The following is a 17,500-nucleotide window of genomic DNA, read 5'->3' as shown; positions in this document are numbered from 1 at the left end:
GAGGGAGATAGAGAGAGGGAGGGATAGAGAGAGAGAGGGGGGGGGGGGTGAGGGAGAGGGAGAGAGAGAGGGAGAGAGATTAAAGAAAGAATGCGTTCTGCGGATGATTCTGACTACACTTGCCTGCAGTAATAGTGTATATGCACAAAGATTATGTAAATTAATTCAAGATTAATGTAATATGCGAAATAAACTTCCTGATACGAGGCTTAATCATCAGATGAGAAATACAATCGAATTAATTAATATAAACGAATCAATATTGAATTTCTGAACTTGTAAACAGATGAGAGATATATAAATTAAATTATATAGAAATGAATAAAACTAAACCAAATTAAATATATCGAATAAGATTGTTAATCTCTCTCTCTTTCATTTCCCCCTCTCTCTCTCTTTATTTCATCCCCCCCTCTCTCTTTCTCTTTCTCTATTTCCTTTTCTCTCTCTTTCTATATTTCATTCTCTCTCTCTCTCTCTCTCTCTTTATTTCATTGTCTCTCTCTTTCTCTATTTCATTTTACTCCTCCTCCCCTTTTTCCTTTTCCTTTTCTTTTTCCTCTTCTTCTTCCTCCTCCTCCTGCTACTCTTCCTCCTTATCTCCTCATATTCTTTCTTCTTTTACTCCACCCACATCTCCTCCCCCTCCTCTTTCTCTTTCTCCATCTTCATCTCCTCCTCCTCTTCCTCTACCTCCATCTCCTCCTCTTTCTCCACCTTCATCTCCTCCCCCTCCTCTTCCTCTTTCTCCACCTTCATCTCCTCCCCCTCCTCTTCCTCTACCTCCATCTCCTCCTCCTCTTTCTCCACCTTCATCTCCTCCTCTTCCTTCATCTGCTCCTCCTCTTTCTCCACCTTCATCTCCTCCTCTTCCTCCACCTTCATCTCCTCCTCCTCTTCCTCCACCTTCATCTCCTCCTCCTCCTCTTCTTATTCGTTCTCCTCCTTCTCTTCTTCCTCTTCCTCTCCTCCTTCTCTTCTTCCTCTCCTCCTTCTTCCTCTCCTCCTTCTCTTCTTCCTCTCCCAACTCCTCCTCTTCCTCCTCCATATCTTCTTCCTCTTCTTCCTCCTCCTCCTACTCCTCCCTCTCTTCTATCTCCTCCTCTTCTTCCTTTTCTTCTTCCTACTTCAACTCCTCCTCCTTTTCTTTTTCACCCTTTTCTTCCTCCTCCTCCTCCTCCATTCCCAATTCTTGTCCTCCTTTTCCTCCCCCTTCCTCCTACTTCAACCACTCCTCCTCCTTTTCCTCCCTATTTTCCTTCTCGTACCCATCATCTTCTTTCTCCCCTCCTTCCTTTACTCCAATTCCAACTCTACCTTCCTCCCATATATATGGGTTACTTATTAGTCTAGGGCTGTGACATTATGCTTTTACAGAAATGCTTTTTATGCTTTTAAAAAAATGCTTTTTATGCTTTAAAATATGCTTTTTATGCTTTAAAATATGCTTTTTCTGAAATAACTGCAACAAACTCTCATATCATTATGAAACTTTGCCACAGGGTATTTCACACCCTCCCGTAATATCCCAATGTATTGTGAATCATCAACAGTACATAATAATGCCACTTCTCCCTATAAAAAGGAGAAAGTTAAACGTCTCTCCCAAAGAAACGAACATAAATTGGTGACATAATACCTGTGACGTAATCAAGCTCCAACCACATAGTTCATCCCCTTGTTCGTACCCTCCTCCTCTTCCTACCCCCTCTCCATATTTCCCTCCCTTCCTCCCCCTCCTCGTTTATCTTCCCTCTTCCCTCGTTTTATCATGCAGTTTTAAGGCGTAAATAAAATAGTGTAGTAGTGGTATTCTATATTTCTATTATAGCCGCATCCTTGAATGATTTTGTGAACAAAACACACTGAATTTACTCATCTGGCGTATAAAAGCATAGATTTTTAGTAAAAAGAATAGAGTTTACATAAAAAACATATTTTTTTTATAAAAAGCATATTCTTTTAAAATGGCCTATGAAAAGCATATTCTTTAAAATGAAATATGCTAAAAGAATATGCTTTATGCCAAAAGCATAATGTCACAGCCCTACGTTATTACAAATATTATATACCGAAATATAGATATAAATTAAAAGAATGTAAACCACAGCCTCCAGAGACCCTCTCCGTTTGCAATGGCTTGAAGGGCATTATCTTTTTATGGAGTAAACAGGGCCTTTCTATCCATGGCCAATGTTTCTTTACCCACCTCATGGGGCATTACTGACGTTTTGGGTAGCGGTTGCGTTTAGATGCTTTCCCAGCTTATAGTTCATTTTGCAATTTCCTTTAGTTTAGACACAAGCATGGGCACCTTTTCTTTTACTTTTTTTATGGCCCTGTTTAAGGGTTAGGAAGTTTTTTTTTCTTCTAATCTGTCTTGCATTCTGGAAAACTTTTGCATCTTACCTTGCACAGTAGCAGATAGCCTGATTTTTGGTGGGTAGGTAAATGTTTCGTTCTGGAAGGTCCGGTAGGACGGCTGCGAACGCTTTGCTGCTAAATTTTCTTGTTTAATTTTTTTTTTCTTTTTCTTTTTAAGGTGTTTGTGAAATACTAGCTGCATTCTGTATAATTGATTTTTCCTTTTCATAGATAGATTTGGATAACGGTTTCAACCAGATATGTTAGTTCGTCTTTTGTGTAAAACCTTTGGGAAGTTTGAAATGTGTGATTTATTTTGTATTTTACTACACATACATATGGTAAAGGAAAGAGTGTTGGTGTTTATCTCTTTATTGAATGCGAATAAGCAAACAGCAATGTAGCTAGGGAACAGGAGCCGGATTGAGACCTAATTGTCAAGGGAGGATTTTCTGCCGGGATCGGCTCCTTTTATCCTCGTGCCCGGTTGATAAGGCGCAGTAGGGTTGCGGCGAAGGTCATTGGTCGAAACTATATGCCATATGGTTGCAGAGTTGGTTGCCGTAGGTTCTTGGTGTCTGGTCGCTGGTCTGGGTGACGAAATCTGCAAGGAGCACTGCAGATCTTGAAGGACATACAGATGTTGAGGAGGACATCATCGATCGGAGGAGCAGCACATAAGGGGCTGCTTCATGTGCCGACGGAAGTGTTCCACAATGCCGTTAGCACAGGGGTGCTAATGAACTGGGGGCCACGGTCGGTAGTCACCGTGGCAGGCGTCCCAATCCGGGAAATGTAGGTGCTGAGGATGGGCGTAGCCTCGGGCCATCTGGTGCAGCGATAGATCATGGTCTGGATGTAAGAGTAACCCTCCTCTAATGACAGCTGTCCAACGATGCCTGAAGGTGAGGCATGGGTGCCTGTCAAGGGTGGAATGGAATGGGGAAAATCTGAAGAGGAGATTTAGTGTGCATCTAGACCTTGCTTTTCTGGCACTCGATGCAGGTACGGCCCCACTGTCTAATGTCCTTGTTGATGGCGGGCCACACGACCTTACTGCAGATGAGATGCTAGGTGACCCTGATGCTGCAGTGCTCGTGGCAGGCGTCGACAAAACGGCGTCAGACGGAGGGCGGGGTGTATGGGCGTCGATAGCCTAAGGAAACGTCCAGAGGAAGACGTCTTCGGAGCGAATTCTGGCCTCCTATCAAGGCAGTAACAGAACTGTTCTAATGATGTTCCTCGCCGACGAGACGGATCGCAAGAGCACGGCTGGAGATAAACCTTTTCCTGTGAAGGGATGATGTCGCCGGAGGTGGTGTGCCCGACGAAAGCGAGAGATACGCAAATACGCAATTCCCAGCATTAATGACGACGTCGGCTTCTTGGAGTCTGCTGAATAGGGCACGAGGATGACTTGTGCTCAAGGTGCTGGCGACGAGAATGTCTATACAGACAAAGATGCCCTCGGGGCCGCGTGTCACGTCGTCGATGAACCATTGGAAGGTCTGTACAACGATCTGTATGAACTCGAAGAGCACGAAAGGTGTTATCATTGGGGGTTATTATTGGGGATACCCTCGTCTGCGATGGTGATCGACTCCGATATCTGGTGACTGAAGAAGGTCTGAAGGTGAGGCAGCGGGTATTTGTCAGTGGCGATGACGGTAGTCGACAAAGGGGCTCAAATCCTGACGAGATGTAGAGATGCCCACTGGCTACAGGAAGGGCGTATGATGCCGAGCTCCATCATATAGTCGAACTCAGCCTTGACGACGCGGCCTGCAGCAGGAGTGAGCAGGAGGTCCTTCTGTCACGATGTGATGTTAAACTCCATGCGGCGGCTTCGTCTCGTGGTTGATCGGCTTGGTCACTGCTGGAAATTTGAGGAAGATGTCTCTGAGGGTATCGGAGCTAGGAATGACATTGAAGCGGCGAGGAAGTTAGTCACATATCTCATCAGCGATGAGAAAGACCCAAGGGAACTGCTTGCTGGGTTCACCACCGTAAACAATGATGGGCGAAACGTTGGCAGTTTGTAGGGTGCGAAGGGTGGGAAGGCTGACCTCAGTGCCTGTTTTGACGAGCAAACAAAAATGGAGGAGACATCTCGAACGAAGAGGAGGAACCTCTTTTCACTAGTGCTCGTTTCCCTACCAGGAGGCGCACTGATAAGTGCGGGATCTAATCTAGAGTGATAAAAATAGAGAGTGTGGTCCTCTTTACGCCGTCATGGCGGAGGGGAACGTCAGCAGCCCCGGTCTCTGTTGTCTCGGTCTCTGCTTGTGGGTGCTGGCGTCCGGAAGCGTGACCGATAAATCGATCGGGATGCTGTTCGCGTGCTGAGTCTCCGTATGTCCTTAGAGAGCGCTGCGACTTGAGATGCGAGGTAATCGAGGGTCACAGGGGTGGTTGTGGACACCGCAGCGACTGCAAAGAGAAGATAGAAGACCTGAGCCTGATTACTTGTTTTAATTAAAAAAACTAACAAGAAATGACCAGATGGGGATGTTAAAACTGATCAGAGATACATTCTATGTATATCTGTTCTTCCTTCTTAAGATGGTGCTGCGAATAAGTATCAAATATTGAACAATTAAAATACTAGCTCACCATTACCATGTTTTACTGGATTGTACTTTTCCCTTTCCTCCTTTTTCATTATATTTACCTTCTGTACGTTTCTCTTTGCCCATATCACATTTTCTTTATTCAACTTATTTTGCCGAGTTAGCAAATTTTGGATATATTATAACCTCTTCCTTATCCCTATATATATTATGATGACCTACTGTTTACCAATAAGGATTCTTTCATGTTTTCACTTTCTTCCTTAACCTGTTCTGTTCTTTATATACTTCTTTCTAATCAATTTGATCTATATCTTTTTCCTATTTTATACCTCCTACCCGTCAGCCTACTTTTCTGCTTCTATTTCGCATCTCTATCTTTCTCCCATCCCTTTCCTTTGTTCCAAACCTTACATCCGTTCCTATGACCCAAAGCCAACCCTTCTTAGCCCTAAATCCAGCCTTATATCCTTGGTCACGATGAAACAAGGATTCTGGAGGAATTGCGGCTCACGGATCATCCGAATCTTCCCTGAAGCACCTGTCATGATGCTTTTTGTAAAATACATTTGAAGATATGCAAGATATACTTTTTTTTTTTTTTTTTTTTTTAAGAAAGGCCTTCCCATACCTCATGGTTACTTTTTTAATCTTTGCTGAAACGTATATATATATTTTTTTTATCTGGATACATTTACTTGTTCTGTATGTTAATATACCAATAGAAGGCGTCGTTTTTATAACAATATACGAGTGGTAAGATGAATGTGTGTTGTGGTTTATGTACGTCCCCTTGGATCTTACAGTGACGATCACATAGCTGCTAAGAGGAGGTTACCAATTACATGTTTGTTGGTAGGGAAAAGCTTGGTGTTGCAAGTATGAAGCTGATACAAGTATGATGATACACTGAAATAGAGAAACAAATTGTATTTAATACAATCTAAACCAAATTGTCAGAGACCCTTTTCTTCTTTAATGAGGGGCAGAGACATATAAAGATAAAGGGGTTGAAGCTAGGAGAGAAAAAATGAGAAAAGAGAAAATAAAAACAGGCAGGGAATAAAAGGTATAAAGATAAAGATGTAGAGAAAGGAGAGAGAGAGAGAGAGAAACAAAGAAAGAAAAAAAAAAGAAAATTAAATGTAAATATTGAGAAAAAACAACAACTGACATACTTAAAAAGATAAAAAAAACAGAGATAGAAAAATAAACAAACAAAAAGCAAACCGAGAGAATGAGAAACGGAAAGAAGAGAACAGAAAAAGTGATAAAAAACAAAGGAAAGATAAATAGATCGAGAAAGGAAGAGAGGGACAGATAGAGAAGAGAGAGAACGAGAGAGCTTGAATGGGAGAGGGAGAGAAGATGGGAGAAAGGAAAGAGAGCGAAAGGAAAATGGAAAAAATGAGAGAAAGGAAAAAGGAAAAAAAGCGACAAATAAAGCAAAAAAAAAAAAAGGAAAATAAAAAAAAATACGAGAAAAAAATGGATAATAAAAACAGAAAAAAGAAAAGAAAAGCAAACAAAAGATCGAATGTGATAGATAGTGAGAGCAGAAAGAGAGGAAAGAGAAAGAGAGAGAGAGAGAGGAAAGAGAAAGAGAGAGAGAGAGAGGAAAGAGAAAGAGAGAGAGAGAGAGGAAAGAGAAAGAGAGAGAGAGAGAGGAAAGAGAAAGAGAGAGAGAGAGGAAAGAGAAAGAGAGAGAGAGAGAGGAAAGAGAAAGAGAGAGAGAGAGAGGAAAGAGAAAGAGAGAGAGAGAGAGGAAAGAGAAAGAGAGAGAGAGAGAGGAAAGAGAAAGAGAGAGAGGAAAGAGAAAGAGAGAGAGAGAGGAAAGAGAGAGATAGAGGAGAGAGAGAGTGTTGCGTACCGCCTAAACATGCTGCCATTAGCTCCGAGTAAATATCTAGTTTCCAGCTTTTCTAGATCTTTGTCATATGAACTTCTTGGCGTGTTCTTCAGTGAAAACACCAAGCCTTTCATAGTGATAAATTCGACTAGAAAAATTAAGCACAACGGTTGTTTGGTAGTGCAAAAACGTTGTGGTCGTTCGGTACTTCTGGCTTTCGTAATTTTTGATTTGCAATTGTCATTCCATTGCTAATTTATTTGAAGTTGTCAGTAATTATAAAATCCAGACAGTCAGTTTTTCACTTTGCTTAACTGAGTTCATACGCTTTTGTTTTATTATGGAAAGTAAATTGGGAATTCTAAATTCGATTCGACGACTGTACTCCTCTCATTTAGATGGATACGAGCCGATGCTGGACAGGGTGAGGCAAAACTTTGCTATACCATTTATTTCGATTTCTTAATTAGGAATTAGTCAGGGACTATCGGCAGCTCTTCCTGCCACTCTTAGCTCTTGCAAGGCACATAATAGGCAGGATGATTAATTAATAAACTAGCCCTTTTAAGCATTCTTGGAATGTCATCAGAAAATGAGAGGCATCCTCTAATTGCCCGACCAAAGGGCATAAGTGGTATTAATCCACGCCTTTGGTGTAGCGTCTGTGGCAAGGTGGGGAAAGAGCCCAACTTCCTGCCTTACAACACAGCCAATTGCCCTAATGTATGCTATACAGCTTGTACTGGCAATACAGATAGGCTCTTCTTTTCCTGTGAAACCGTCAGTGACTTGAGAAAGATGGCAGGAATCGTAGATGAGGTTGAGTATCTCAACTCATCCATAGATAAAGCCACATCGGAAGATCTGGCTAAAAATACATCTAATGATACTCACCTTCTTGATCTTAAAAAAGTAGATCTTATAGGTATCATCAGAAAACTAACAGATGAAGTGAGTAAACAACGAAACTCACTACGTCAGTATCAAAGTCTAGCACAAGACATCACCTCTAAAAGGGACGCAGTGGTAGGTGTTCTTAAACTTATTGATACCCTCAGTGCCACAGTCAACACACTAGACAATACTTCTGTCGCTTCCAAACTCTGTAGTGCTCTGCCAGACAAAATAGACAGTGAGTGGAAAGACCTCACTGATAAGTGTGAGACTACATCTCAATGGTGAGTCTGAAAAAACAAAATGCCTTAAAAAAGTCTGCCACTACACACAACCCTCACATCATATCCCAGAACAGCCAGGGGAAATTGCAAGGCAGGCTAACAACAAACTGTCACGCACTACTGTTCCACTAGTCCAAAAGACTGGAAATAAGAGGGATACTAAAGCCCCAAAGTGAGGCAACTGGCCATCACAGCCAAAGCCAATACCAATTCAAAGGGATACCAACCACAGGTGGGACCCTAAACCCTTTTGTTCTAATTGTGGAGGATGGGGACACTCCTGCAGGCATAAATTGCAGTGTCAGTTTTGTGACACTCAGAACATAACTGTCGGGAAAAGAGGAACTTTGAGAAACAAGAACTGTATGAGAAATCCATTGTAACTTCACAGATAAATAAAAAATCTGCTCCCCTTCATTTCTTCCAAAACCATCTTTCATTGCAACCACAAGTATATAATTCATATAAACCCCCACTGATTAGCAGAACACCCTTGCAGGAAAAATACAGTCAACAACCGCTCACTGCTCCTGGATTCATAGGAAGTCATCAACTTAAGATGCTATCTGTTAACCTTAACAAACATTGGAGACCTAACACATGGATATAATAACAGATTCAAACCTGATATTGTTGCAACTGTGGAAATTTTAAAAAATGACTCTGTTGCTCAAAATTATGGACGTTTGTCAGGATATACAACCTGGTATAGATGTGACAGACAACTCCGCCAAGTGGGAGGAGTAGCAGACTGTTTTCACAGCTCTCTCCACATCCAAAAACTTGATCCTCCAATACCAGATCATCTTGAGATGATGTTTTTTAAACTTCATCTGCTGGATAATCTTTCGGTGTTAATCTGTGTCTGCTACAGGCCACAGTGGCATAACACAGATCCACTGGATTATCTTACAGCAAATCTAGATGACCTATTGATTAAATATAACTGTCAGAACTTTATATTGGCAGGTGATCTCAATCAGTATCTCATCCAAAGAACATTCAATAACTTCTTAGAAGTCTTTGGACTACAAAATCATGTAGATTTCCTTACACATACTTCAGGGTCATCTCTGGATCCAGTTGTGACAGACTTCACAGGTCAGTTGGTCCCCTGCAGACCTGTAGGATTTTGGACCATGCAAATTGGTCTGCTATTCGTAATACTCTAGAAAAAGCTGACTGGGACACTTTGCTAACTGGTGACCTCGATGCTAAGGCACAGGCATTAACAGATCACATCTTGTCTCTTCAACATCAATATGTTCCCCACAGAACTTTTATCAGCAAAGCTATCGACCAGCCATGGTTTGGTTATCACTGCCGAATTGCTTCTGATGCCAAGTACAAGGCATGGCAAACATACAAGAGGCACCCCATATAGAGGATATTCGTCTGAAGATGCAGATAAGGGGTGTAGGCAGCAAATTTAGGTGGTCTCTTGTCAAAGAGGGTTTTTCGAGAGTAAAGGACATTCCACCTCTTAAATATCAGAATGGAACATTTGCTGTCAAAAATTCTGAGAAAGCCAGTATCTTTGCAGAACAGTTTGCCAAGAAAATGCAGGTGCCAGACCCCAGCCATCCAGCACCTATCCTGCCAGAACGAACATCCCATCGTCTTCAAGACATAAATATCACCCAACATATGGTGAAATGTGAAGTGGGAAACTACCGTCCTGTATCACCTTTCCCACATTGGCAATATACTGGAGATAATCATCTCTAGGCAACTGACTCAATTTCTACAACGAAAGGCAGTTTGACTTCAGAAAGGGTCGGTCAGCAGCAGACCTCCTGAACCTTTCATCTACGTGGCACAAAGCTCTAGATGATCAGATGATCACCTGCATTATTGCACTTGACATCGCTGGAGCCTTTGACAGGGTCTGGCATGGTCTTCTGGCCAAGTGTAAAGCAAATGGGATAAATGGTAGGCTACTTAAACTGCTTGGAGACTATCTTCAAGGTCATTCCTTACATGTAGTGTATAAGGGCACAACTTCTCAGGAGTTTCACATTGGTGCAAGTGCTCCACTGGGTAGTGTTCTAGGACCTCTTTACTTTAATGACCTACTTGTTCTTGTTCCAGAATCATATGCATATGAAGATGATTGCACTATATTCTTCTCATTTGACAAGAACCAGTTAAATGAAGTTTAAAGAGTAATGCAGCAGCGTTTAACAAGTATAAGGGACAACTATAGCAAATCATGTTTGCTGCAGAAAAAAAACTCAAATGATGCACACAGCTCAGCATCAAAACAACTGCTTACTCATGCTCTCAATGAGCGACATCGTAATAGAAGATGCTGACATACTGGACATCCTTGGAATTAAGTTTGACAAAGGAATGAATTTCAAAAGTCATATTAATGATCTCGCCAGGAAAGAAGCAGGGAAGCTGCTAGCATTGCAGCAAATAGCATCCTTGATGTAAAAGGATGCAGGATTCTCTACAACTCACAGGTTTGAATACTCTCCCCTCACTTCTGGAGAAAGTAGATCATCGTGCTCGTCGGTTGATAAACAGCAGTACAACTGAAAATGTCCCAACCCAGCCTTCAGCATCATAATAACATAGTTGAGATGTAGCTGGCCTCACAGTACTCTGCAAAGCCACCTTTGTAGAGAAACCCATGGCTGAGACCACTGCGAGCTAAGGTGAAAAAATCAACTTACAGCACAAGAAGTCAAGCCGCTAGCGAGTTCAGCGTAGAGGTACCGAGATCCAGGACATCTCTGCACCAGCGATCGTTCTTGCTTCACTTCACCTGTCTATGGAATAAGTTTGATTTGATAAGATTCTCTGGACTTAACTTGTTTCAGATCGATACATAGAAACAAGCAGCAAATAATTGGTTACTATACAACACTTAGCTCACACATATGTTTATGTTTTCCATTTATATAACCCTTATATATGTGCATGTATGTAACATCACACTCCTTTTGATAACGGTGATAAGGAAAATATATGCATTTATGTAATATGTTTGTTGGAATAATTAAAGATTATGATAGAATAAGGATGCTTATAATTTTATATCTACTGTGTATACCTCAGAAGAATACCTCATGTTTAATTTAGTTACCTCACAAAATGAACGTTTTCTTTTATATGCGCCACCCTACGGCAATATTTAACAAGTGTAATGTAAACAACCCTCTTCTCTCCACGGACTTCTCCCGGAATACATGCTTATATGCAGTAGCTGTGTTTCACTGATCCCCACATCAATTATCTGTACATTGACAAGCCAAATTTCCTTAATTCACACATAGAAGATGACATCTTCCACCACTTCAACAGGTTATGGGTCCAAATTTAAGGAATTTGATGGTAATGCAGATAATTATGATTTGTGGGAAGAAAACTTCACTGGTGCTCTCCGAGTTCTGAAACTTCATCTTGCTTTTGAAAAGTATGCTTACAAATGCCCAAATGATTATGATTTGGAAGAGGCCAAGGAAACAGTCTATGCCCACTTAACAGGTTGTCTTGACAGAACGTCACTTGGCATGATAAAGCGTGAAGGGGAGATGGAGTGAAAGCATTGACATTGCTACGAAAACACTACCTAAGAGAAACAACACAGATTGTTTGTTCTATGGAGATCATTTATAAACAAAAGGATGAATGATGACAGTGTTACAGTATATCTTACGTCTATAGATGAGACAGCAGCTGCTCTCAGGGAAATAGATGAACACATTACTGATGGTCTTACAGTAGTACGAACATTGGATGGACTTACAAAGAAGTACAACAATTTTGTTGATGTAGCTAGCCAGCGTAATCCTTCATACCAGTACAGTGAATTAAAGATAGCATTGTTAAGTCAAGAGGATCGTCTGAAGGATACTTCTAGCACAGAGAGTGTCATGAATGTCAACAACAACAGTACAGTGAAACAGAAGAAATGTTTCAAGTGTGGTGAACCAGGCCATTTCGCATCAAAATGCAGCAAAGGAGGTAAGTTCCAGAGAGTGAACAATCCTCAAAATGCTAGAAAGTGGTGTGACTTTCATAAATCTAGAACTCACAGTAACAGTGACTGTAGAGTGAAGAATCCTAAGAGTAGCAATTCAGTAAACTCAGCAAATGACACAAGTGAAGAACAAAATCAAGAGTATTCTTTTCATGTAACACACTCATCAAGGTTTCATACTGTTGAGGAGACCAACACTAAGCTGTATGATTGTAGAAAGCAGAATGTAGCTAGCTTAAAAGAAGGCTTCTTAATGATTGACAGTGGCTGCACTTCACATATTGAGAAAACTGAACCAAAGATTGTGAAATTTCAAGAGTCTTTTGATCCACAAAACCATTACATAGAGCTGGCAGACGGCCAGAGACAACAAGGAACAGTGCAAGGAGTCGGTGATGGGAAAGACTTCAATCAGGATCGAGATGGCAACTCACGAAGTATTCTACTAAAAGATGCATTATACATACCAGGATTCAAACAAGATATCATGTCAGTTTGGAAGGCTATCAAGAGTGGACATACTGTTACTTTCTCACCCAAAGGCATGACTCTAACTACCAAGGATGGCAGGATATTCAACATTGTGGAGAAAAACAAGTTGTTCTATCTACGTAGAGGTAAGCCACACACTGGTTCTCAGATGGATAAGTTTAACAAAGTCCATGTAGGGGAAGCCAAGCACACCCTATAGGAGGAGGGAGGGAGTATTTGTGGGCTATGATGATCAAAGTCCAGCCTACTTGATATACTTTCCAGATACTCAGTAAGAATAGTCAAATTTGTGGATAACTCATCTTGTAAGACAGAATCCCCAAGTGCCGAGCAAAGTTTGAGTGACGACTACATTTTGGTGGAGACGAGGCCCCAGCTCAAAACACTTCAAGCGGCCCAAGATGAGATGCCAGCTGACACTGATGGAGACAGGAAGTGTCCAGCTAAAGACCGAGAAGGAATACCAGTGGATAAAGATACAGAAAGAAGATATCCATCCAGAGAAAGAAAGAAACCCTCGAGGTTAGATGAGGTTAGTATCTCCAGTGTGACACATACTAGCTTTATACATCACTGCTATCGAATGTCACATGACCCAATACCAGTCACCTACCAAGAAGCTATAGCATCTCCAGAGGGACATCGATGGAAGAAAGCCATAGATGAGGAGATTGCTTCACTACAGGACAACACCACCTATGAACACACTTCACTACCCAAGAATCGGACAGCAGTGGGTGGAAGATGGGTTTATCAAGTGAAACCTGGACATAACGGTAAAGGAAAATTCAATGCAAAGATTACATTGAAGTGAATCAAACTAAATATTTGGAAAATATTTTAGACAGATTTAGAATGTCAGATTGTCATGCAAGAAACACACCATGTGATCCAAGTATTGTTAACACTTCTACTGTAGAATCAAATGTATTGGCTAATGCAACTCTTTACAGATAGTTGGTAGCATCGCATATATACTGTATATATATATGTTATGACAGGAAAAGTATAACAGGATATTGTTTTCAACTACATAAGTTTGGACCATTAATATCATTGAAGAGCAAAAAGCAACAGACAGTTGCACTTTCATCATGTGAAGCTGAGTATATGGCTCTTACTTCTGCCATTCAGGAGGCAAAGTTCTTAGGACAAATAATGTCTGATCTATTTGGATTTAAGGTTAAGTCAGTAGATTTAGGAGTTGACAACCAAGGTGCTATTAATCTAGCCAAATACCCCATAAATTACCAAAGGTCAAAACTTATTGACATCCGTTACCATTTCATTAGAGATGAAGTGAAGTTGGGTAATGTGAACTTATTCTTTGTACCATAACCAATCTTTAATTAAGAGAATCTGAGTATATGATATATGATATAATAAGGATGCTTATAATTTTATATCTACTATACCTCAGAAGAATACCTCATGTTTAATTTAGTTACCCCACAAAATGAACGTTTTCTTTTATATGCGCCACCCTACGGCAATGTAAACAACCCTCTTCTCTCCACAGACTTCTCCCGAAATGCAGCTATTACGCAGTAGGTGTGTTTCTCTGATCCCCACATCAATTATCTGTACATTGACAAGCCAAATTTCCTTGATTCACGCATAGAAGATGACATCTTCCACCACCTCAACAATGTTTATGAAACTGAGATAGGTAACTTTTAGCTTTTAGATAGGTATCATTAAGCTATGCTTCCTTTAGCTTTGCATGTATGCACGCGCATAGATATAAACTTGTGCAGAGCTACCTTCATCACCATGTATTTGTGTTAAATTAAGTGTAAAAAAAAAAGAGGAAAGAGAGAGAGGGAGAGGAAAGAGAAAGAGAAAGAGAGAGAGAGAGAGAGAGAGAGAGAGAGAGAGAGAGAGAGAGAGAGAGAGAGAGAGAGAGAGAGAGAGAGAGAGAGAGAGAGAGAGGGAGAGGAAAGACAGAGAGAGGGAGTGGAAAGACAGAGAGAGGGAGTGGAAAGAGAGAGAGAGGGAGTGGAAAGACAGAGAGAGGGAGTGGAAAGACAGAGAGAGGGAGTGGAAAGACAGAGAGAGGGAGTGGAAAGACAGAGAGAGGGAGTGGAAAGACAGAGAGAGGGAGTGGAAAGACAGAGAGAGGGAGTGGAAAGACAGAGAGAGGGAGTGGAAAGACAGAGAGAGGGAGTGGAAAGACAGAGAGAGGGAGAGGAAAGAGAGAGAGAGGGAGAGGAGAGAGAGGAAAGAAAGAGAGAGAGAGAGGAAAGAGAGAGAGGGAGAGGGAGAGGAAAGAGAGAGGGAGAGGGAGAGGAAAGAGAGAGGGAGAGGGAGAGGAAAGAGAGAGAGAGAGGGGGGGGAGAGGAAAGAGAGAGAGAGAGGGGGGGGGGGGGGGGGAGGAAAGAGAGAGAGAGAGAGAGGGGGAGAGGAGAGGAAAGAGAGAGAGAGAGAGAGGGGGAGAGGAGAGGAAAGAGAGAGAGAGAGAGAGGGGGAGAGGAGAGGAAAGAGAGAGAGAGAGAGAGGGGGAGAGGAGAGGAAAGAGAGAGAGAGAGGGAGGGAGAGGAAAGAGAGAGAGAGGGAGAGGAAAGAGAGAGAGAGAGAGAGGGAGAGGAAAGAGAGAGAGAGAGAGGGAGAGGAAAGAGAGAGAGAGAGGGAGAGGAAAGAGAGAGAGAGAGAGGAAGGAGAGAGTGTAACCACTGTATTTACATATATTATGTCTGCTGTAATTGTTATTATGTCCATCGATTATAACTTGCACGTGTATGTTTCTGCTACTGTATTCTATATGGTGCAATCATCAATGTAATCTGTATCTTTCATGTTACTCTAATTGTTATATATATATATTCTACCACATACACATATATACATACATATACTTACTCTCGTTGCTTCACCATTCTGTCTCCCCTCTCACGCTAGACATAAAAGTGTTGTTTTGTCTTTCCTTTTGCAAGAGCTATGTATTGATGCAACACTTCACTCATCACATTCCAAATGTCACATGTCACAAGAAAACACGTAATTCACACATCTCCTAAGACAAATCACATATTGTGGCAGTGAGTCTCCTCTCGGGGAGCAGAGGAGCAACACCTCGCTCCTCGGAGGAGGAGCAACCCTCGCTCCAACGTCCTACTGTTCAAGCTTAGCAATAAACCAAGAAAGCTGTTCTGCCGTGTTCTTCACACCCTAGGGCACGTTACCACATACAAGCAGTGTCCAAGTCCGGACCTGTTAAAGAGAGAGAGAGAGGGGGGGAGAGGAAAGAGAGAGAGGGAGAGGAAAGAGAGAGAGAGAGAGAGAGAGAGAGAGAGAGAGAGAGAGAGAGAGAGGGAGAGGAAAAAAAGAGAGAGAGAGGGAGAGGAAAAAAAGAGAGAGAGAGGGAGAGGAAAAAAAGAGAGAGGGAGAGGAAAAAAAGAGAGAGAGGGAGAGGAAAAGAGAGAGAGAGAGGGAGAGGAAAAGAGAGAGAGAGAGGGAGAGGAAAAGAGAGAGAGAGAGGGAGAGGAAAAGAGAGAGAGAGAGGGAGAGGAAAAGAGAGAGAGAGAGAGGGAGAGGAAAAAGAGAGAGAGAGAGAGAGAGAGGGAGAGGGGAGAGAGAGAGAGAGGGAGGGGAGAGAGAGAGAGAGAGGGAGAGGAGAGAGAGAGAGAGAGGGAGAGGATAGAGAGAGAGAGAGGGAGAGGATAGAGAGAGAGAGAGGGAGAGGATAGAGAGAGAGAGAGGGAGAGGATAGAGAGAGAGAGAGGGAGAGGAAAGAGAGAGAGAGGAAAGAGAGAGAGAGAGGAAAGAGAGAGAGAGAGGAAAGAGAGAGAGAGAGAAAGAGAGAGAGAGAGAAAGAGAGAGGAAAAGAGAGAGAGAGAGAGAAAGAGAGAGGAAAAGAGAGAGAGAGAGAGAAGAGAGAAAGAGCGAAGAGAGAAAGAAAGAGAGAGAGAGAGAGAGAGAGGTGAGAGAGTGTAAGTGGCCGTGATGCGGTCAGCAGGTATTACTTAGAAGAGTTTCGTTCAATAGTCTTCGGAGGCAAAGTGTCAGTGTGACACGTGTAGTGGCAAGGAACAATCCAGACGGAGCTTCAAGTTGATAGGGTTTATTCTGGGCAGCGATAGTACAGAAGCCGAACAGCGAGTGTCCCCTTGTCTTTCTTGTCTGACCAAGACTTACCAAGTGGCTCTTTATTTATGATCCAAGGGCAGATTCCTTACGTAAAGAGAGGCCTCTGTTACCATTTATGGTAGGTAGGCTTGGGTATTTGCTCGCATCGTTTAGGCGGAGCGAAAATAGTCATAACACAGGAAGGAGGGCGCTGGGTGCGACAGACAACTATGGTGCACTGTATAGGACCACATGGTGCATGGATATATATAGATTCACATAGATAACAAAGGCATTGAGATTGATAACATTAATACGGCTATATATAGGTTAGAAGACACTAAGAATAATAACAATAATATGGCTATATATAGGTAACAAGGAAAGCTAAAGATAGGTGACAGTAATGCGTATACAGTTATATATAGGTAAGATAAAAAACATAACTTAATTGATTGCTTTAGATTCGGTGTTACAAGTAATGCATTGTACAATGCACAGTGCTTTCAGAGTGAGAGAGGGGAGAGAGAAAGAGAGGAGAGAGAGAGAGCGGGGGGAGGGGGGAGAGAGAGAGAGAAGAGAGAGAGAGAGAGAGGGTGTAAGGCAATGTGAAAGCACCACCGCCTATGTCTACCTCACAGAGGGCGTCATATCTGCCCTCAGTCTCCATTCCTTGAACAGAGGTGGACATTGTTCTAGAAGGGGGGCGGGGTCGCCAGAGAGCCCGACCTGAGCAGCCTTTAAAAACAAACACGGTCACTCGGGTACCCCGCACAGCCTCACGTCTGTGGCCGTAATATTTTCACTGATTTAGCTTCCAATGTATGTATTGTTTGTCACTAATAAACCACAAATGATATGAAAATAATCATATCACGCACTATGGCGTAATTTAGGTGCCAGGTCTGCGAAGACCTGCATATCCAGGTGACACAGATCCTTGAAGATAGGACACGAGAATGAGGGGGGAGGGAGAGAGAGGAGAGAGAGG

General features: G+C 42.2%; 1 protein-coding gene across 1 annotated transcript in view; it reads right to left on the bottom strand.

Annotated features, from left to right (window-relative positions):
- Window positions 1-2,720: 2,720 nt before the first annotated feature.
- LOC122257242 (uncharacterized) overlaps window positions 2,721-17,500 on the bottom strand; it is a 22,146-nt gene continuing 7,366 nt past the window's right edge. Inside the window, exons 4-5 of the mRNA XM_086545782.1 lie at window positions 10,643-10,738; window positions 2,721-4,794 (exon numbers count right to left, since the gene is read on the bottom strand). Coding sequence (XP_086401908.1) covers window positions 4,765-4,794; window positions 10,643-10,738 — 126 coding nt within the window. The 3' untranslated portion in view covers window positions 2,721-4,764. The remainder of the gene's footprint in view (window positions 4,795-10,642; window positions 10,739-17,500) is intronic.

This window comes from Penaeus japonicus, unplaced genomic scaffold (assembly GCF_977035675.1).
Source record: "Penaeus japonicus unplaced genomic scaffold, GWHDUDI00000001_assembly GWHDUDI00000017, whole genome shotgun sequence".
In the NCBI taxonomy this organism is placed as follows: Eukaryota; Metazoa; Arthropoda; class Malacostraca; order Decapoda; family Penaeidae; genus Penaeus; species Penaeus japonicus.
Note: the sequence above shows the minus strand (reverse complement) of the source record. Positions and strands in the feature narration are given on the sequence as shown.